The sequence below is a fragment of the Hippopotamus amphibius genome, chromosome 13, assembly GCF_030028045.1.
Source record: "Hippopotamus amphibius kiboko isolate mHipAmp2 chromosome 13, mHipAmp2.hap2, whole genome shotgun sequence".
NCBI lineage: Eukaryota > Metazoa > Chordata > Mammalia > Artiodactyla > Hippopotamidae > Hippopotamus > Hippopotamus amphibius.
Genome location: NC_080198.1, coordinates 26,552,878 through 26,574,427, shown reverse-complemented (window position 1 = coordinate 26,574,427; position 21,550 = coordinate 26,552,878). Strand labels below are relative to the sequence as shown.

The 21,550-nt window shown below is 44.1% G+C and overlaps 1 protein-coding gene across 17 annotated transcripts in view; it reads right to left on the bottom strand.

The window, feature by feature from the left end:
• CADPS (calcium dependent secretion activator) overlaps nucleotides 1–21,550 on the bottom strand; it is a 451,700-nt gene that overhangs the window by 150,784 nt on the left and 279,366 nt on the right. For 9 of the 17 annotated variants that reach the window (XM_057706171.1, XM_057706172.1, XM_057706169.1 and 6 more), the window contains 3 exons: nucleotides 17,104–17,170; nucleotides 8,257–8,365; nucleotides 1,928–2,140 (listed from right to left, as the gene is read on the bottom strand). In XM_057706171.1, coding sequence (XP_057562154.1) covers nucleotides 1,928–2,140; nucleotides 8,257–8,365; nucleotides 17,104–17,170 — 389 coding nt within the window. Of the gene's footprint in view, nucleotides 1–1,031; nucleotides 1,045–1,927; nucleotides 2,141–8,256; nucleotides 8,366–17,103; nucleotides 17,171–21,550 lie in introns of all 17 variants that reach the window. The other 8 variants (XM_057706180.1, XM_057706186.1, XM_057706185.1 and 5 more) reach the window with 1 other exon arrangement.

Sequence of the window (21,550 nt, the reverse complement as noted above, 5' to 3'; positions counted from 1 at the left end):
AATGACTAAATCATTTACAAACAGATGCTGCTTTCTTTCTTTTTTGCTCTCAAATAAAGTTAAATGCCACAAATGTTAGAGGAAAAAAAGAGAGTAGGGCACTTGGTGGTGGTCACGGTCAGAAAGGCTGTCCCTCCTCCCCGAGTCCCTCCTCAACTTCTTCCTTATTCTTTCAGGGTTTTCTGTGTGGAAACCCACACGATTGTGTGATTATTTATAAAGTCCCACAGGGACTGCATCTTCCTTTAAAAAGCCATCCTGGACAGGAATCCCTGGGGGCACCCGATGGGTAGTTTTTGACATCCAAAAAGAGCTTCTCCCCATCAGCAAAGCTGTTACAAGGTTTAAGAACATAGTCTTGTTAGATAGAAACAGGTATGGCAGTGGAATTCACTGAAAAGAGAATCGTCTCTATTTAGCTGCTGTAGCTACAAAACTATTTGATCCATATTTTAAGAGCAACAGAGGAGCGACTGTGTGAAAGCACTGTGGGCACGGTCAAGTTTCCCATGAGGGACCTTCACACTTGCTTTCCCTTTTGCTGTAATTCTCTTTCCACAGATATTTGTGGGGCCGACTCCCTATCATCTTGGCTTAAGTTCAGATCATCTGACTTATAGTCCCTCTCCCCACTCAGTCACCACTGCATGACATTCTCTACGGTATTTCCTGGGTCTGAATCTATCTTATTTTTTAAATTGTTTACTGCCTAGATTTCCCCACTGGGATGCAGGCATCCTGAGAGCAGAGATCTCACCTGTCTTCCTCATCAATATGTCTCATCACCCAGACCAGGGGTCCCCAAGCCCTGGGCCGTGGACCTGTTAGCAACCGGGCCGCACAGCAGGAGGTGAGCAGCGGGCGAGCGAGCGAATCTTCATCTGCGGCTCCCCACCGCTCCCCACCGCTCGCATTACCACCTGCACCAACCCACCTGCCCCGGTCCGTGGAATAACTGTCTTCCACGAAATCGGTCCCTGGTGGCAAAGAAGCTGGGGATTGCTGATCTAGATGGCTGCTCAGTGAACTACACTGCATGAATGGCTTCCATGCTAAAGTCAGGACTCACCATGATTATTGCTAAAAAGGACTTGTACCTGAGCGATCTCTAGTTGACCTGTTATTCATGGTAAGGCAAACATCTCTATTTGGGGTTAATGTTTGATAAAAAATACATGATTTTATTTGGTGCTTTATGTTTCCAGTGCTTACATTTTTTTTTGTTTCAATAAGCATCTCCAAAAGTGTATGCTGTCTTTCATCTGACCCTGTGTGTCTGAAGTGTTGCAAGATAAAAACCATCCTAGGTAACAAGAAGGCATGGCAAAGGGGCAAGAAATTAAAGCAGATGCGGAGGTAAGAGGGGAAGAGACTGGAATATGAACTGGGGCTGTTTAAGGAGGAAGTTTCATTTTTGGGTTCTCGTATTTTAGCTCAGAACGGGATTTTAGGTACCGTGGTTGTTTCTTCTTTTTTTTATTTCCCACTGCATGTGATAATGTCATCATTTATTTTTAAATGGTTCTAAGTTGCAGATTTAAATTTATTTCAAATCAAGCCCTATTTTACAATTACTTTTAATAGGAAGAAATGAGGCGAGGACAATATAATCTACCGTCTTTGAAGGACTCAAACAAATACATGTTTGGCTATGAATTCTAAACTCTCACCGAAACAAAGAGATAAAAACCCATCTAAAATATATTTTTCTTTGTTTCGTCCTTGGGGGGAAATGTCAAGTATTGCACTTTAAAATTACTTTCATCTAACATTTTTGCCCCACCTTTCCCCCTCTGAAATCACTATTTTTTCTTTTTAGCAAACATGATTTTGTGAATCCTTAATATTAAAGCAACTAGATTTTCTAACTCAACTTTGGAAGACTGGCTTTACAGAGCTATTTTTAACAAATGGCATATTTACTTACAAAATTGGGAGATGGGGGCGTCCAGCTGAGGCACGCTTCCTCCCTTGGCGTTGAGCTTCTGGACCTGGGTTGGGGGCACAGGCTTGTGTGACTGCCCAGTGGCCCGGTACATGGCTTGGACCCAGAGGATGCGGTCCTGCTCATCACCACTCGCAAATATCACGGTGTCTCCTTCTTTGACAGCATTGAAGAAGGCTCGGCCACCCTCCAAACCTGGGTTAAAAGGGAAGGAAAACTAATACGTTGAGCTGCAGCGTTCTTGGCAGGACTAAGTTCTGAGAGAGGAAGTTTCTGTGCTTTTTCTTGGGCTGGAGAAGGGAGGAGCAATTTATCTGACTATAGGGTGGGAAATCTGATACCCACTCGGCCACAAAGTAGGGTCAGGATGTTCAAGGGGCATTCTGAGCCTGGCTCTTGGAGCCTGGCGCTTGTCTCCCTCCTTCTTCATGTGGTTGGAGACAGAGTTGCCAATGGAGCTGCCTAACGGCTGGGTAAACATCCGTCTAAAAACATAGTTATTTTCCACATCTTTAAAAACAAACAAACTGAACAACGACAACAAACACATCCCTTGACCCCACCTCTCCCTTCAGCTACTGCCCTACCGTTCCTTCTCTTTACAATGTAAGGGGGATCTCTACCAGGGCTTCTCAGTTCTGGTGTGCATGTGAATCCTCTGTGCAACTTGCTAAGATGCAGCTTCTGATTCAGCGTAAGTGGGGCCAGAACCTGAGATCCTGCATTTCTAATAAGCTCCCAGATGATGCTCATGGTGCCGGTTGGAGGACCACACTTCAAGTAGCAAGGGTCTCTCTCCTCTTAGTGGGCTGCCTTAAAGCCCTCCTGATCAGGCTGCTGCCCCACTGAAACTTGTCAAGGGCACCAATGACTTGCTGGACGCTGAGCCCAATGATCAGTTTAAAGGCCTCACTTTATTCCGTCCATCACTCCATTCTCTCTGAAAGGCTTTCTTCACTTGGCTCCAGGTCATCTGATTTGCCTCCTCCTTCCCTGGCTGCTGCTTCTCAGCCTTGCTTTCTGGTTCCTCCTCCTCTGCCTCCTCCTCCTGACCTTTAACTGTGGGAGCACCCTGCTCGTCTGTCCTTGGACCTCTTCTCCTCTTTGTCCACACCCAATCACCAGTGATGCCATCCACTCAAATACCATGCATATGCTCATGGTCTCTAGCTCTACCCTGGACCTCTCCCCTGAACAGCAGACCTGAACATCCAGTGGTTTTCTTGACTTCTCCACGTGGCTATTTGAAAGAAACCCCAAACTTATCACATCCAACACTAAACTCCTGGTCTTTCTCCCAAACCTCATCTCCATCTCAGTAAAGCTGAGCTCATCCTTCTGGGTGCTCAAGTCCACAGCCTCAGGTTGTTTTTGACCCCTGATTTTCTCTCACTGCCCATTCCAATGAAAGTCTGAAGGCTCTACATTCAGGATGTTAGAACAGAATTTGACCCCTTCTTCCTTCTCCAGTGCTGCCACCCCGAATTCAGCCACGTTCATCTCTCACCTGGATTATTCTAATAGCCTCCCCTATCTATCTGATCTGTCTGCCTCCATCTTCACTCTCTATACTTGATTCTCCAGAGGGGAGCCAGAATAATCGGTGCAGCACAAGAGTCAGGTCATGCCACAACTCTGCTCAAAACCTACCACAGCTCTGCATTTCACTCAGAGGAAGAGTCTAGGTTCTGATAAGGCCTGCAAAGCCCCACATGCATTGACCCTCAACTTCTTCTACTCTCCTCTCCTACTACTCTCCCGTGTGCACCTGTATGCACCCAGGTCATAGTGCCCATGCTGGCCTCTTGCTGCTCCTTGAACATTCCAGGTAAATTCTCACCTCAGGACCTTTGCACGTGCTATTGCCTCTGTCTGGAACTCTTCCTCCACGTATCTGCATGCATCACAACCTCACCTCCTTTGTATCTTTGCTCAGATGTCACATGCTTGTTCAGGGCTTCTGTGATCTCTACCTCTCTTTACTCACTTCTCTTGCGTTATTTTTATCCATAGCTCTTATCTCCTCCTATACAATTTACTTTACTTCCTAAAGACAAGGAGTTTTCGTCTCTTTTGTTCACTGATGCTTCCCTGGTACCTAGAACAGGGCATGGCATACAGCAGGTGCACAACAAATACAAGCTGGATGAATCAATGCTCTACAGACCCATTCTGTCCCATAGGTTAACATTTAGAGAGAGTGACCTTGTGTCTGGCAACATACTCCAAAAGCCTGTATTTGGGGGTCATTGGGCCTCTCTGTCCATAAATAAAGCTTCATATCTGCACCAGGTTCCGCATCATTCCTCCCCTTCCCACCGCTATCAATTATCAGTTTAAAGATGAGAGAGGAGTAAGTGGGGTGATTAGCATCCCTAAACTTCCAACAAGGCCCAGTCTCTAACCTGTTTGACATTTGCACTGGAAAAGATTTCTGGTGACGTTGAGACTTCTCCACTGTGCTGACAATATTAATTCTAATGTCCATTCCACAAGAGTGAGTGTGTGTTGGTAGTTTTGCACTTAGAACTGCCAGGGAGTCTAGAACAAAAAATAGTGCCTTCTTTATATGAAGGGTCTAGTGGGGCAGCATTTTTAATAAAAGCTTTTTGGTGGTTATGATTATGAAGGAATATTTCAGTTCATTTCTTACAGAGTTTTAAACTGTGTGATTTGGATAGGATGATGTACAGTTAGCAAGCTGGGAAAACCTGGTGCAACGAATGGATAGAACCACAAGAAGGGAAATTCTGCAGGGGGAGAGAGGAAGGAGAGCTTTGAGGGATGCTTTAATTCCCGAAAAGTGGGGATCAAGGAGCTAAAGGAAGAGCGGGTCAGTAGAGCGCCTGTAGTCTAGTCTCACGATAACCTTCGGGATAAGCTACTATGATAACGCAGGTGAACTGCAGGCTAGACATCACTGGATGGGTCCTTTTCCTTGCCCCACCACCTCCCGTCTGCCAGAGCCCACAGTTAGGAACAGGGACACTGTGCTCCTGGAGCCACAGTCAGACAGTCAGTTCACGGGTCTGCCTCAGGAAGCAGAGAGGTCGAGATGGAAAGATGCTAAGTGTTCAGATTTGTATTTAATCCTCCCAACAGCCCTGGGAAGTACGTACTATTATTCCCGCTGCATAAATGAGGAAACTGAGTCACGGAGAAGGAGATAACTATCCCATGAACACAACGTGGAGCTGTAATCATCAGAGCTGGGCTTCTAAGCCGGGCTGTCTGACTCCAGAGCTGATGACTGCTGCAGAGCCTGCACAGCACATCTGTCACACAGTGACCGCTCTCAGAGGATGAGCTATGAACAACAGAGTGAAGCCGAATTGTGGAGTGAGCGGGACCAAAGAGAAACATGTAAAGCTGCAAAAGCAAAAGACAGTGACAGCAGCGGAGAGCAGCAGAGCTTTTTCAGAAAGCCTGGGAGACCAAGGACACACCAATGAGAGTGAGGAGAGAGCAGAGAAACCAGCCGAGAGAAAACCAAGGAAGGAGAAGGCAATGTGAACATCAACACGTGCTCCCAGCAGCAGTCTTAGGCAAGGCAGCAATTCCCGGGATGGAATTTGCAAAATGCAAAGTGTGACAGTGTCTGGGCTCTCTGTGGAATACTCCACAGGTACTGACCTGTCAAGAACAAGAGGACACGTCTGGGAACGGATAGAGGCAGACCAGGCAAGGAATGTTGGCCAGCTCCCCAGCTAGGGCTTGCCGTTCCAACAACACACATGGATGTAGTCTATTTATGATGGTAAAGTTGAGTTGTCAGAGATTTAATTTAGTTGTTTAAATTGTGCCACTGAATTATTCTGAATGAATATCCTTTTATCTGAAGACTTAATTACTCAATGTAATAGGAATTGAGAGACTGTTGCCTACTCTCTGAACCATACACAGGGAGAGGTATACCGTAGTGTTTTCATCTTTTGGTTAAAATGAGGAGGCTGAATGTAAAACTTACTTACAGTTATTTACCAGTTCCCCAAACCAGTCTTTCAAGGACCCTAAACAGGTAGAGTTGATTTAGAGCAAGTCATTGTGTTTGGGTGACCGCTGGATCTCAGACTAGTACAAAGGCAAGGATGTCCGTGCTACAAGCTACCCGCCCCATCAACATCTCCACCAGCTGGTTCCATTGACAACCAGGATAAAACCAAGAGGAGGGGGGACAGATGGTCCCAGAAGTCCTGCTCCAGGTGCACACTCACCTTTCAGGGAGCGGGAAGGCAGGAGAGAGTCCTCAGATCTCTGAGGACACTGGCTAACTGTGCCTCACCCCGATCCCCAGCTGGCAAACCTTACTGTACATGAAAATCCCCTAGCGCTTATTTAAGTAGGAGAATTCTGCCCTACCCTTTCTGGTTCTTGGTTAGGTTTGGGGTCCAGGAACTACTATTTTTTCACATGCACTCTTTAAGAAATTCTGGGTTAGACTTTTCTCGTGACAATTGGGAGTATGTGAATCTCCATTTTCAATCAAACGTTGCTTCGAAAATAACTAGGACTTGGCACATGGAAAGGCAGAGAAGACTCTGCTTATTATTCTCAAGAACATAATCACTTTACTTTCCATTTACATCCTTGGTAAAGGAATTTATATATTATATCCCATGGGATCAATGCGAAAAAAAGCAGCTTTTATAATACACATGCACAGTTACTCCTTTCGCATGTAGCTAGAACAGCTTTCTCCCCGCTCCTGCCCTCCCTGCTGTAGGAAGAGAATTCTGCTTTTGTATGATAAAATAACAACTCTAGCTTTGCTATAGCTGTACACAGAGCTGTGTTTTACCGCAGGTGCCAAAGGTTGAGATGGGTTAGACCCCAAGTCCCAGCTGTTTTTCTTCCTTTACAAAATAAGATGATAACCCTGGTCCCATGTACTTGATAGACTGCGGTAAAATCCAAATGCCATCATGTAGAGGAAAGGAATAGTAAACTGGCTTAAAGGAAGGCAGTGTCAAAGATGGAATTGTTTTTCCTTCTCATATTGGTCCCTGAGCTCCACTTGAAAATGTAGGTCTTAGAAAAGAGGGACTCTATTCTCTGAGGGGAACTCAGTGGTTTCAGAAGAACACAGACCATCACAGGATACCACGAGGGCTGGTTTCTTAACAGAGGGGCTTCATGAGCTGTTGCATGAAATTGGTTCAAACTCATAGGTTCTATTAATTAGAGGGATTTCCAGGTAGAGCCTTTAACTTATGTCTTCTGTGGTCAGCTCTGTATCCTCACGCTGTGGCAGGATGCTAAGTATCTGCGGAAGTCCAAGGGGGCGGGCTTGGGATTCCGAATCCCGCTGCTAATTTTCCTAAGTGGGCTGGACCAAAGGTTTTCCCAGCCACACCTTTCCAGGTTAACACCCCATCTTCTCTCAGACTCTGTTTTTCCTTTATGTGTATTTTGTTGCATGTGGAAGAGCAATATGGGAGTAGAAAAAAAGGTTTTGGGCCAAATAATGCAGTATGGTTGGAAATGCTTGCCTTGTGCAGATTTGGCATAAAAATAAACTTCTCTGGGAGAGGGCTGTTGGTGCCTGTTGCTCATTAATATGCTGAAATGATTTCGCACCCCCCACCCCCATTTTGAAGGTTCCTTGAGGCGGATTTCTATTCATTTTTTTTCTGGGGAAACAGATAAAATGGGTGGGGGGAGAGGTGTGAGGGGGCAGGATGTGGAACTTATGCAATGTAGAACTTATGAGAAATACTACCATTTGTGTGGTTCTCTTAGTTACATAAGGCTGAGGAGCTTGGATGTCTATGCTGTGGATTTGTGTCTTTTTAGGAAAAAAAAAATTTAGGGAGGACTTTCTTTTCAAGTACCATCAGCTACCTTTGAATTGTAGTTAGCAAATGTGGATGTCCAGGGCAGGTTAACTTGGATATGGAGATGCAATACCTGCCTAGCTCACACATCACTGGTGAACAAGACACACACACACACATACACACAGAGTCCTTGCTGTACATGTAGGACTTATTTTTCAGGAATTTCCTTTGAACATTTTAGGGTGGAGTGAAAATTTGATGTAGGCACAGCATCGTAAAAGAAAAATGCATTGTTTTCATTTGGTTTTATGAGGATCCCGTGAGTCACAACAAAGCCCTTGATTGGAATGGCATTCACTCAGCCAGGATGGAAGCTCCTTAAGATCGGGGACTGTGGCTGCCGTGGTCAGCTACGACACCCTAGTAACTTGGCTTAGCATCCAACATGGAGGAAGTGTCCGGCAAATGCTAGTTGACCGTTCATTTGGAAAAGGGGAGAGTTTTGCGGGTTCGCGGCCTGGCGGTTGGGGGTACCTGGCTGAGGGTCCGTGTAGTCCACAGTATAGCCATCCAGTTGGAGAAGTTCCTGAGGCTCCGCTTTCTTCTCCCGGTAACTGCACATGGCAAATGTGTACTGACTCACCTGAAAAGGAAAAGCACAGATTGTGAGGTTGGTTCCCGAGAGCCCATTTTCCTTGAAAAAACCTTCCCTGTTCACGCTTGTCCTTTCCCCCAAGGCCCTGCACTCAGGATCTGGGTTCAAATTGAGTTTTTTCCACCTCCTGTCTGTGTGACTTGGAGCACATTAAGAGAATTCTCTGGTCCTGTTACCTCATCTGTAGATGGATATAATCCTAGTACCTACCTTCTCACTGGCTCATTGTGCGGACTGAATGAATTCACATGTGGGATGCATCTGGAATTTTTTCCTGATGCTTAGGAAAGGCTTGATAAAAGTTAGCTATTATCATTACTGCTGCTATTTTAATTGGGCTCAGCTACATGAAATTGACATTTGGGTAGGTCAAAACTAGTTGCACAGCAGCAATTTTATAGTTCCTACCTAATATGACTATGGCCCTAACTCTGGCTGAGACTGCAAGCTTTCAGTCTCGACAACAGGCCTTTCAGCCAGAAGTTAGGGACTAGACTTCTACTTATTTATGCCCCCCTTTCTTTTGGTATTTTACTTTTTGCAGGCCAGTTCTCAGCGCTGAGCTGCACATCTCATCCCTCCCTCCCCCTTCCCACTGAAGGAGTGCTTTCGGTCGCTTTGAAAAGTCTTCCCTTCATCTCAGACACGCTCAGGAGTGACATGCTGTCACAAGCAATGAGAGCTTGATCTCTAGGTGCCAGTCACGGGAAAGCCATCCTCAGCCCCCGATGGCGTGGCTGTTGTCACTGGTGTAGCCCTCACGACCCACACGGGCATCCACCCATGTCAGTCTGGGCACCAGCTCCGTAGCTGCAGGCCGGCCTTCAGGACCCTGTCGCCACGCTGCATCTAGAGCCAGCGTGGATACCTAGTATTTTTACATCTGGGTTGTCTGCAAGGAGCCCCTGGGAGAGCGAGCACCCTTCAGGCTTCGGGCTAAAAGCTCAGGGGCATAGTTACCATCCGTGGATGTCAAATGTCTTGGCGAAAGAGTGCCACATCTCTCATCTCTTAGTTCCCTTTATTAAAACAGACATTTACTAAGTGAACTTTGATCCTGGCAGGGGACATTTTTTATCTCCTTTTCCATGGGTCAAATTTGTCTTTTCTTTTTTTTAATGGTAAGAAATTGGCGCTCTCAAACCCTGCATACATCTCCCACAGTCCTCAGCCTGAAGGTCCCAGCGGTGAGATAAAGGGAGTCCACGGGAGAATGTTTTACTGGTTGGTTTATCTATTGCTGCCCTCTGTCGGTTCCTGATGAAAACTTTCTGCCCGACTTGGGTTTCTTAATCACGCATATAGTTTGCAGAATCTGTTCCTTATATTGCAAGGTCTTGATGGGCTCCAAGGGAAACATAAAGCCACTAAGAGTATGTTTATAAGTGGACAGGTATTATGCTTTGTAATAAGCAGAACCACCCATAACACCCTCTTCTAAAAAGGAGAATTAAGAGTGCAAGCTTTGGGTGGGGGTCACAGAGGCCCAGGGCTCCATCCCAGCTCTCATAAGCTGTCATATATATAACTCAGAGTCCTCATTTGTATTTTACCCGTGTCTTATTGTGGCTGAAGGATTAACTGAGCAGTGAAGGGCTTTTCACATTGTGTGGGACACTCACCTAGCAAATTCTCAATATATGCATTTACGTAAGCAGTTTCCTTGCATTTGGCACTAACATTCTAATACAAAGTAGCTGAGCAGGTGTATTTGCCTACTAGATTATAAATCCTTTGAAGGCATGCCTAGGAGTCACACATCTTGGTTATATTCCTCTTGCCATGAGCAAGATACACCACGTAATGGGCATTCACTAATTGAATCTGCCTGGTTCCAGAAAAATGAGTCTGCACAATCCAATGAGGAGGTTTCCTCCAACCCAAATTTACACATGTTACGCCAGTCCATTACTGATCCCACGGACAACTGATCTCCCAAGACCCCTGGTATGACAGTGAACACAGATATTGCTGGAACAGTACTGCAATGATTTTTTACCTCTCTGGTAACATAGAGATGCTATATTCGTTAATGTGATGGTTAGCCAAATAGAGGGTTGCAGACACTTACTTGAGATCAGAGAAATATCACAACAGAAGGGTGTTATTTCAAGATTCAGGCATTTACTATTACTACATGCTTGGGGCGTTTTGACTTTTCCTTTATCTATTTCTGGTCCTTGCTTCTTGGAGCGCTGTACGCTGCTGCCCCCTTCTGGTAATACTGTTGAAGTTGTTCCAGACAAACTTCAGGCTCAAAAAAAACTCAAATTGGTTCATTAGTACCATTTTAAATCTGGAATTTGGCAACTTACTTTAGGAAAAAAAGGAGGAGAAAAGACATGACTTATTTTTGAATATTTCTAATTATTGCAAGATTGGAGGGAACCTCAGATTGTTTAGAGAGCTTGAAGTGGGAGGGAATAGCAAGGATTTGGGAGCTGCTAAACTGTTTTCAGCCTTGACCTTCCAGAGTCTGCTGCACGGAGAGAGCTTGCCTGAGGGTAAAGTCAGCTTAGAGGAAAGAACGGTCAAGAGATGGTATAGACAGAGAGACTGAGTCTTGATGACCTTGTTTCAGCTCTGGACCTAGCCATGCTAGAAAACTATTTAATTAGTAATTTAATTAACCAATATAATTCTTCCTCTTCTAAAACTTAAGGTAATTCAGGTTGACTGTTGTCATTTACAAACAGAATATAAATATAAATGCCCTTTAGGTCAACTGTGAAGCTGAGTGGGAAGAAAGAACATTCCTTCAGTTATCAATCATTCACCTCCTTATATGTCTTACAATTCACTTTCATAGGTAACATTGTTTACTGGGTGACAACTGTTGTATTATGAGGTTTTTTTTATACTATTAGACAATATCTTATCTCATTCAGATTTAGATTTTTTTGAAAGCTGGAACAGTCAGAATTTGGGGCGTTATATTATCTCCAGGGAATCAGAAACAGGATATGATTTAGGGACCACATTGGCTCTAACTGATGGAAGGTGAGTGAGTTCTAGGACATGGTATCTGCATAAACCTCTTTGAGCACAGTCCCATCTAAGTGTCTGGCATCACACTGGCTGCCTAGGAGCCACTGACCTTGGGCAAGTCATTTAACAAGCCTCAGCCTCACTTTCCTCCAGTGCAAAATGGGGGTAAGACTTGTCCTCACTATAGCACAGAAAGGTTGTGAGGACCAGCTTGCTGACCACCTTGTAAACTCTGAGAGGTCATATAAATACAATTATTAGCTTTATTAGAGGAACCATAGAATGATGTTAAAAGGGACAAGTATCTCAGACATACTCTGGCTGAAGACCAATCAAAAACTGATTTTAATAAGAAATCATCGGGGCATGGAAGAAAAATATCTTCAAACAAAAAGATGACAGAGGTGAGGCTTCTAACCTGGTGGGGATGATGAGCTGGCTTCCTCACTCCTCCCCTTCCACACCCAAGGTGGGGAGCTCAGGGTGGGGCTCCATGGAACTGGCACCTTCATCCTTAGCACTCGTTTGGTCGCAGGTCCTAACAATGGTCACCAGTGTATTTGCTCCTTACCCTGGCCTGTGGGGTTTAGAATGAGTTTACCCAGCAACATCTTGACTCAGGGTGCTGGGAACCCATCTCCCCTTAATCCTCATGTCTGGGTCTGCGGCCGTGTTCACAGGGCATACACTGGAATTTCAAGGAACTCAGCTGAGAGACATGGTCACGCCACTTGCACATAATCATCTTTTTAGCTACTCTGATGCTCAGATCCTTGGAGAACATAAACTCTGAAAGGGTGTGGTCTGAAAGGAATGGGAGACTTCAGTTGAAAAGGGACAATGACCTCTGAGGCAGTGTTTCTCCAAAGGCGATCTCTGGACCACCTGCGTCTGTATCTCCTGGGCTGCTTGTGAAGCATACAGATTCCTGAGCTCCATCTCAGAGTCTTCTGTGCATCAGAGGCTTCTGGATGGTCCTTGGGATCTGCATTTTATTCATTTATTTTTAATTATTTTAGGCAGCACCCTATGGCATGTGGGTTCTTAGTTCCCCGACCAGGGATCAAACCCGTGACCCTTGTGTTGGGAGCTCGAAGTCTTAACCACTGAACTGCCAGGGAAGTCCCTCTGCATTTTAAACAATACCCAGCACAGGCAGTCCCAGGACCATACTTGGAGAACAATGGGCAGCAACGCTGAAGTCTCTGGCACAGAAACACCCTGAGACTGCTTCCTTCCCTTCAGAGCTGGTGGGACAGACTCCAGCCACATCCATCATCCTTTTAGCCTCGATCCTTAAACACGGAAACTGCTGCTTTGGCTCAACACTCCTCAAAGGGGGGCCTTTGTCCCTGGTTAGTAGGAAGCCTATTTATAACCTATCTTTGGTATCCCAAGGTAGTAGCTCTAAAAGGAAATCTCACTAAGAGAGAATTTAATAGTTCTGCATTATAGACAAAAATGTAAACTCTGTGTGTGTGAGAGAGAAAGAGAGAGAGACAGACAGACAGACCCAGACACAGATACAGATAGCCGGGGTGGGAGGGGAGATGAACTTTGAAGAGACTGGATGTGTTCTCTTTCGGCTTTTCAGATAGTATTCCTTGTATTAAATCTAATGGAATTCCTAATCATGTTGGAAATGATGTGTTCCCAGCTCTCTATAGAAAGCACTCCATGAGACCGAACGTCTGAAGAGAAAGGCACATTCAGTAAGTCAGTTGGGCAGGTGTGCTCCCTGCGTGGTGGTTTCATACTGTCCCACAGAGATGCCTCGGAGGCTCCCAGGGAGTTCAGGGCAGGATGTGTGTGGGGGGATGTGTTTCCTCCCCCAGCTCCCTCACCCTTCCGCGTATTTGACCAGACTGGTTCTCCTGTTTTCGCGTGTGCATTTTGAGTTTCAGTGGAAGGGTATGGTGGCTAAAAAGAAACCAAACAGCCTTTGTACGTAGGACTGGATTCAACACCACACGCAGCTGCTGAAGCCCATGGTCACTGCTTGCGCTGTCATGTTTCTCTTCAAGCAGCTGGGGATATTTCTGCTTTCTCTGAATTGGGCCAGGACTGAGGGCCTTGAACGTCTCTCCTGCAACTCTGTTGGCATTGGGGTTGTTTCAAGGGCTTACGTTTTTCTGTTTTCTTTTGATAGAGTACCTGTAAGTGTGATCACTTAAACAGCAGAAATGAAAAAAATGAGAAGAATCTAAAAGAGATGCAATATTTTCTAGGTAGGCCACCAAAACTGCTTGTAGACATTGTTGTAGTGAACAGGACAAAAATGGAAACAGAAGACCTGAGTTCTTCTCCTGGCTTCCCTGGTACCTTTGTGATGGTGGGGCTGTCATATCACCTCTGTAGGCCACAGAAGGTATTAAGGAAGGCATTGGATTTAGATTGAAACAGAAAGTTTAATTTGGGGATCCACGTACCCAAAGCCCCTCAAGGGCTCTTTAAAGTGAATAAGAATCACACCTGCATGAAACATCTCATGAAAGCCTCGTAAGAAAGATGCTGAGCTTCAGACGGGCTTTGGATGCCCTTCTCTGACTTTCAGAAGTGAGCACAGAGCTTGCTTTTAGCTACTGAGTGATTCTTATCTTCTCTTGGTGGAAGGCTCAGTGTGAAGGCCCTAAAACGTCTGTGTTCCAATCACACAGCCTAGAACAATCATTCTCTTCTTTTGGGTTCAGTACATATTGTATAGACATGGCTTCATTCATATTTTCAGCACAATTCCTTTTTTCTGAAGAGTTTTTTCTCCCCTAAAATCTCTCCCAAAGCAAGAAGTCAGCCACATCTCCTACGTACTTCATCACTTCAAAGAGTGTCAGAGAAAAGTCTTGTGTCCAGCAACTGGCTACCTCAGCGGGAGGAGAGACTCCACATTCCATGACGAGGCCACCATCCTGCTTCCTCTGGGAAGGTGTCATCAGCCACTCTCCAGGTCACACGACCTTTCCTTTCTCAGAACCACCCGAAGCACTGCCTGGTTCTTTTTCTCTCTCTTCCTTTTCCTTCTTTCTTCCACCAAACACGTCCTGAATGGCCACGCCAGACACTGAGCTGGAGGGTGGGTGGGTGGGTGTGGGTGTGTGTGTGTGTGTGTGTGTGTGTGTGTGTGTGTGTGTATCTCAGGGTAAAGAGGGAAGCACAGCTAGATGAATCAGAAACAGAACTGACCCTGAAACAGCACACAGTCTACTGAGGGCGGCCCGACCACAGTGATTCTAAGGGGCGCTGCTCTGCCAAGCACGAAGCACGCAAAGGGGAGAATCACCCACAACCCAGCACTGCATCTTCCAGTGCATCTCGTCTCTCCCACTTACGTGCTCTCTTTAGAGTGGACACCAGCTGTTTCTGTCTGCTCAGCACCCGTTTCTCTTTCTGGGGACGGCATCCTGCTTTTGCACTGGAGACAGCTCAGCGGCACCGTCAATCAAAGTGCCATGGCCTGCCCCTTGAAAAGTTGGTGTGACACAAGCTGGACCAATCCAATTCCTTCTCTCAAATTTGGTCCTCAAGTGGCAATGCAAAGATGGAAGATGGTCACAGCTGATTTTGTCTCACAGCCATGTCAATGACACTGGCCGTGGTTTCCACCACCTGGATTTCTGGAACTACTTTGGGTACTAGCTTTCATCAACAATCCCATGAACTACCACAAGTGCCTTCTTCTTCTTCTTTTTTTTCTTTTTAGGGGAACATGTCTTTTTTTTAAATATAAATTTATTTTATTTTTGTCTGCTTGTGTCTTCATTGCTGCGCATGGGTTTTCTCTAGTTGCGGAGCGGGGGCTACTCTTCATTGCGGTGCATGGGCTTCTCAGTGAGATGGCTTCTCGTGTTGCAGAGCATGGGCTCTAGGTGCTTGGGCTTCAGTAGTTGTGGCACGTGGGCTCAGTGGTTGTTGCTCGTGGGCTCTAGAGCACAGGTTCAATAGTTGTGGCACACAGTCTTAGTTGCTCTGCAGCATGTGTGATCTTCCCAGACTAGAGCTGGAACCTGTGTCCCCTGCATTGGCAGGCGGATTCTTAACCACTGCACCACCAAGGAAGCCCCATAAGAGCATTCTAATACACTTTTTTTAAACCTTAATTACCTTGAGTTTGTTTCTGCTATTTGCCTATAAAGAATTCTAAGAGACACTCTTCTGGAAGTGAGAGACCAGATCTCCTAGTTCTTCTCTATGACCCTTCACAAAATAGGTACTCAAAAAACGTTGGTTAGCTAATATTCTAAGGAAATGTATCTCAGGATGAAATGTCTTCCATCACTTAGCTGTGGCTTATTTGGATGGTTGGGAATAATTCCAAAGTTTTCCTTTGGTTCATTTATTTTAAGGTTCTGTTGTACCCCACAGCAATCATGAAAGCAAAGATTATCTCTTGCTTATGGCCAGATAGATGCAGTTTGCCTTAGAGGCACAGCAGAGGCTTGAGTAGGTCCATAGACGTTTTGGGCTTAGAAGCTCAGGATTGGTGGAAGTTTCCAGGCTATTTAGACCTAAGAGGCAGCTGCTTTATTGTGAGGCTTCAGGATTGGTAGTGCTCAAAATGGGAGTCAATGCTGGCAGCCAACACTGTAACCAGCAAACACCTTTAGTCACTAAGTTACAAGCTGACTCACTTTGTGACATCTCTCAGAGTACAGAATAAATTAATTTTCGGCAAACTGAATTACTGTTTACATGCTCTGGTGGAGCCTGCAAATTAAAAAGAGGCAATGGCAAATCCCTTTGTAAACTGAAAAATCCTGATGCAAAAAGCAAACAAACCAAAAAAAAGAAAAGAAAAAGGAGGGGGAGACTGTCAAGGACATGTATCACTATTCCTGGAATTTTTTTTTTCTTAAAGAAACACTAAAGAGAGCAATGATATTATTTATGTATTACTAATGTATTATTAATATCAATATCTGTATCTACACCTGCCTCTATATAGACAGAGATGCTCCTTGGTGCCTGGTTAATAACAGTCCCAAATGGGGAAGCCCAAAGTACACCAAAAAGGAAAATTCCATAGGTATGAGAATCTGAGCTATACGTGCAATCGTGAAACAATGTCTACAATGATTTGTGTTCAAAACCAAAAAGAGCAAGGTGATGGACAACATGAAGAGTTTGATTATTAAGAAAAGCCTACGTGGAAAGACGTATTTAGAGGGTCAAACATAATCATTGGGGGTCTAGAAGCCTCAGACATCAAGAAGACTGGAATGTTCTTCCACAGGTAATTCAAAATCAAACATATCAAACCAGGAGGAAGATGTAAACAGTCCAACTCCATTCTGGCTTTTCTCATGATGACTATCTCAGTGCTTTTAGAAACAGCAGATTCTTCTAAAACAATGTTAATGTCCCTATTGGCCTAATCAGGCGCATGCTGGGTCCCTCCCTGGGCTCCTCCATCTATGGCAGGGGTGGGAGTTCCCTGCTCCCAGCTTTCTCATATATTGCTGCATTGTTAGAAGTAAACAATAATGAGCATGTGGTAATTTTTAGAATTTTAAAGTGATGTAAAAAGAGGAAAAGGAGCAGAAGGGAGCACTCTGGGTACTGGGAATATTCTGTATCCCTCTGAAAGGTGGTTGCATGGATATATAACGTATAGAAATTCACTGAGTCAAAACCTTGAGCTTTGTGCACTTTAGGTAAGTTATACCAATTAAAAACATTAATTAATCCTATCAAATCTTTAAAAATAATGGCTCTTAAGACTGATATTAGAGTTGAAGAGTTACCTGCACCAAGACAAAAAATCTCTTCTTCCATCTCTTCCAGACATTCTTACCGATGGCCCATAAATACCTAAAGGAAAGCAAAAGGACCAGAGGTGCATTAATGCTTCAGCGAGTGCACTGTTTAATTCACTTTACCATGAAGCTGAGCACTCACAAACAAGGCCATTCACAGGGCTCAGGAACAGAAAGCAGATTCTGGAGCTGTGGGTTGAGGATAAGGAACAGCGGGCAGAGTTTACTTTCGCTTCTAGGAGGAGTTGTGGCCCATCATCAGACTTGACATAGAACCTTGACTGATTCCAGAAAACACCTTGGAGTATGTTACATTGTGCCTTAATTTGTTGATGTGCTAAAAGTCTTGTAGGTAGGGAAACTCCTGAAAGCTGTTGCACAAGGGAGAAAAAAAGAGTGCTAAATCTCACAGCTCCAACTCTTTCACCTCAAGTCTCACTCAGGAAAACCTTCAGCTTATAAAGCAAACCTTGTTTGCTTCTGCTGTAATTCCAGCAAATGTAGCTACATTACAGAAAGGAAGTTTCAAGTCCACCTAGAAAGCTCTCTCTACACCCCTCCCCCTCCCCCAAATGCTCTTCTGTTGATGGGAATTAATCTTTATGCAGAAAGAATTTTGTTAAAAGAAGGTTGAGAATGACAAAGGCACACTTCAAAACTGTCTGGAGATTTTGTGCTCAGTGTTACTAATTCATTCATGAATTTTCCCATTGGCCTGGGGACTGATAGATGTTGAACCGGCATTGATCAAGGAAGGGAGGCTGGTGGTTTTCAAGCTCTACTGGACGAAGTGAAGAGAGATCTGTCTGGTCATACTCAAATCCTCGAGTTCCCAAACTGGCTTTACATGCTATCAAAAACCAACCGGACAACTTCCAAATCCCCACCTCACCTGGAATCAGACAGAATTTCTGCTTTGGAACACAATGAAGAATGCACCTAATTAAAATGTACCCTGTTTGACAAACTTCAGGGGCTCATATGAGTGGCTGGTGGCCAAAGTACACTCAGACCTGCGAGCCAGAAATCTGAATCATCGGGGTCCTTCTGCTTCCTCATGCGTATTCCTCAATTGTCAAGGGTGCTTGATGTTTACCTCCTGCAAAGTTCCTCACTCTGCTCACACCTCCACTCTTTCAGTGCCAGCCCACATTTTACCGCCATGGCCAATCACAGACGAAGCTCTTAATTGGTTTCATCAGAAGGAGTTTCATTCTCCTCCTGGCCATGAGACAGATCCTACCATCTGCACATTCCAGCATGAATTTCCCTGCTGAAACTCCTTCAGTGAGTCTCCCCTGTTGACACAAGGGGAGCCCACCAACTCTGACCACTCACCTTGCACTTCTATGCTTTATCCCAAGTCGGTCCATCTACTGTATGATTTACTTGCCTTTTTTCTTCAAATTGACTGATTTAATATGAATAAATTTATTTTGAAAGGAAACTTTACCCTGTAGCTTTGATATACTAATTTTATAGTATATAACACATTAAAATACATAAGTAACTGCTTAACTAATATATACTTGTCTGTATACCACTAACAACCTTGTGTACCATCAGTGGTAAGAATATACCCAGGGAAACTTAGCCTATAGAAACAAAATGGAGCATCCTGACCTGGCCTAAAAATGGCTTTGCTTTCCGGATGTGCTTCACTCTCTAAGCTTAGCTTCTGTACACCTTATATTACCTATAATTTCTAACCACACCATAAAGTTTCACATCCACATAACTTTGTACATGTTATGGTGCCTGGAATGCCTTCTCCCCACTCCTTATGTTAGAATTCATATTCTCCCTAAGTTTGAATCCTTACCTTGATGTCATCACCTCCTGGGCCCTGTAGGTAATTCTGCTGGTAGTTTATTTATTTTCATAGGTATTGTTCCTATTGGACTGTGAGTCCCTTGAAGGAAGGAAACTTGTTTTGTTTCTAAATTCTCCTTTCTAAATTCCTAGCACAGCTTTTCATATATGGTAAGTGGTCAATATACATTTGTTATATTTCAGTTAGTTTTGAATGCCATGTTCTTGGGAAACCAGAGCCACCTTTATAAAATTTTCTAATGAGAGTTTCAAACATTACAGCCACCACCAAATTCTTTTGGGTTTTTTTTTTCCCTCCCAAAATGTATCCCATCTATTTCTATCTCCACTGCTACTCCCCATTCGAGCTACTATCATCTCTCCCCGGACCACGGAAACAGGCTCCTATCTGGTCTCCCTGCTTTCACTCTAACTCCTTTCATTACACAGCAGACACGGTGATCTTTTAATGGGTAAATGAGATTAGGAATACACCCAGTCTACAGAAGGATGGGAAAGTACAGAAACGTTTAAGCAGGGGAGTGATACAATTATATTTCTATTTAAGATGATCCCAGTGGCTGCTGAGTGGTTAATGTCCTGTAGTTGGAAAAGGCAAGAGAGAAGGCAGGGAAACCATTGAGGAGATGGTTACAGTGGTGCAGACAACAGAGAGAGAATGGTGGCTTGACTGAGGCTGAGGCTGTGCAAATGGCTGGACGGCTGGTAAGTTCATCAGCCCCGAGGCTAACATGGTTAGCTCTGGTTACGTGAATCACCTAGCTGCCCTGGACAGTGCTCTTAACCGTCTTGAAATAATATATAAATGTATCAGTGGCAGAAATGGACATAACAGGAAGCCTCAGTAAGGTCTAAGGAGGGACAGGGTTATTGGTTTGTACCGATTAAGAGTATAGTGTTCCAATGGAAAACAATTTGGAGGTTCCTTAAAAAACTACAAATAGAACTACCATATGATCCAGTAATCCCACTACTGGGCATATACCCAAAGAAAACCCTAATCCCAAAAGAAACTTGTACCATAATGTTTATTGCAGCACTATTTACAATAGCCAGGACATGGAAGCAACCTAAATGCCCATCAACAAATGAATGGATACAGAAGATGTGGCATATATATACAATGGAATATTACTCAGCTATAAAAAGGGATGAGATGGAGCTATATGTCATGAGGTGGATAGACCTAGAGTCTGTCATACAGAGTGAAGTAAGTCAGAAAGAGAAGGACAAATATTGTATGCTAACTCACATATACCGAATCTAAAAATGGTACTGATGATCTCAGTGACAAGAACAAGGATGCAGATACAGAGAATGGACTGCAGAACTCGAGGTTTGGGAGGGGGTGAGGGGTGAAGGGGAAGCGGAGACGAAGCGAGAGAGTAGCACAGACATATATATACTACCAACTGTAAAATAGATAGTCAGTGGGAAGTCGTTGTATAACAAAGGGAGTCCAACTCGAGGATGGAAGATGCCTTAGAGGACTGGGGCGGGGAGGGTGGGAGGGACTCGAGGGGGGGGGGGGAGTCAAGGAAGGGAGGGAATACGGGGATATGTGTATAAAAACAGATGATTGAACTTGGTGTACCCCCCAAAAAATAATAAATAAATAAAATTAAAAAAAAAAAAAAGAGTATAGTGTTCCAGTTCCAGGGGTTAATCTGAGATGTTGAACGAGATGCTGAACCACTTGGTGCTCTGGAAAACAGGGACAGGAATGATTCCTCTCTTGTAGGGTTGTTGTGGGGATTAAATGAGATGTTTGTGAAGTATAAGCACGAGGCACGGCAAGAAGTAGATGCACAATAAATGTCAGCCTTAGTATAAAATATCTGTGTACAGAGGTAAGCATATCATTACTAGTAGTTATATAATAGCTAAGTATGTGACAAGAAATCCCCTTGGACGTGTGTACATAGGGAAATAGATGAAATAAAAGATAAATAAAGACAATGGGCAAAAAATTTTGTATTTTTAGTAATGACTAGTAAGGCCGTAAGTCTCATACTTTCCTGGCAGCTACTACCAATTTTTCTTCCTTCTTAACTTGAATCCCCATAAAGACATTCAAAACAACAAACACAGCTTCTACATGTAAAGTGTTTATTGTTTTAACTGATGAGAATGGAAGTAGGAAAAGGAGTTCACTTGAACCTGCAGAATGTAATTCATATGGAATCATTAATTTTTCCTTCATACTAAAAATACTAGCTACTGCTTAGTGAAGTCTTACTAGTCTTCTGTGCTGTGCCAGGTACTTTATGTGAATTTGTTATACCCACCTGGAAGGGTTAAGAAGTTGAATCTGGAGCCATGTTGACTAGGTTCCTATGTGACCTTGGGCAAGTTACTAACCTTATCTCTACCTCAGTTTTCTCATCTGTACAATGGGGATAATAATAATGGTACCTACTTCAAGCACTGTGAGGATAAAAGAAGCTAATGAAATATAAAGTGCTTAGAACAATATCTGACACAAAGTAAGCAATTATTACTCGGCATGTCATTATGTTATCACCCCTATTTTACAGTTGAGGAAACTGAAGTTCAGAAAGTTCAAGTAATTTCTCCAGGGCTCCAAGCTGGTGAATGACAT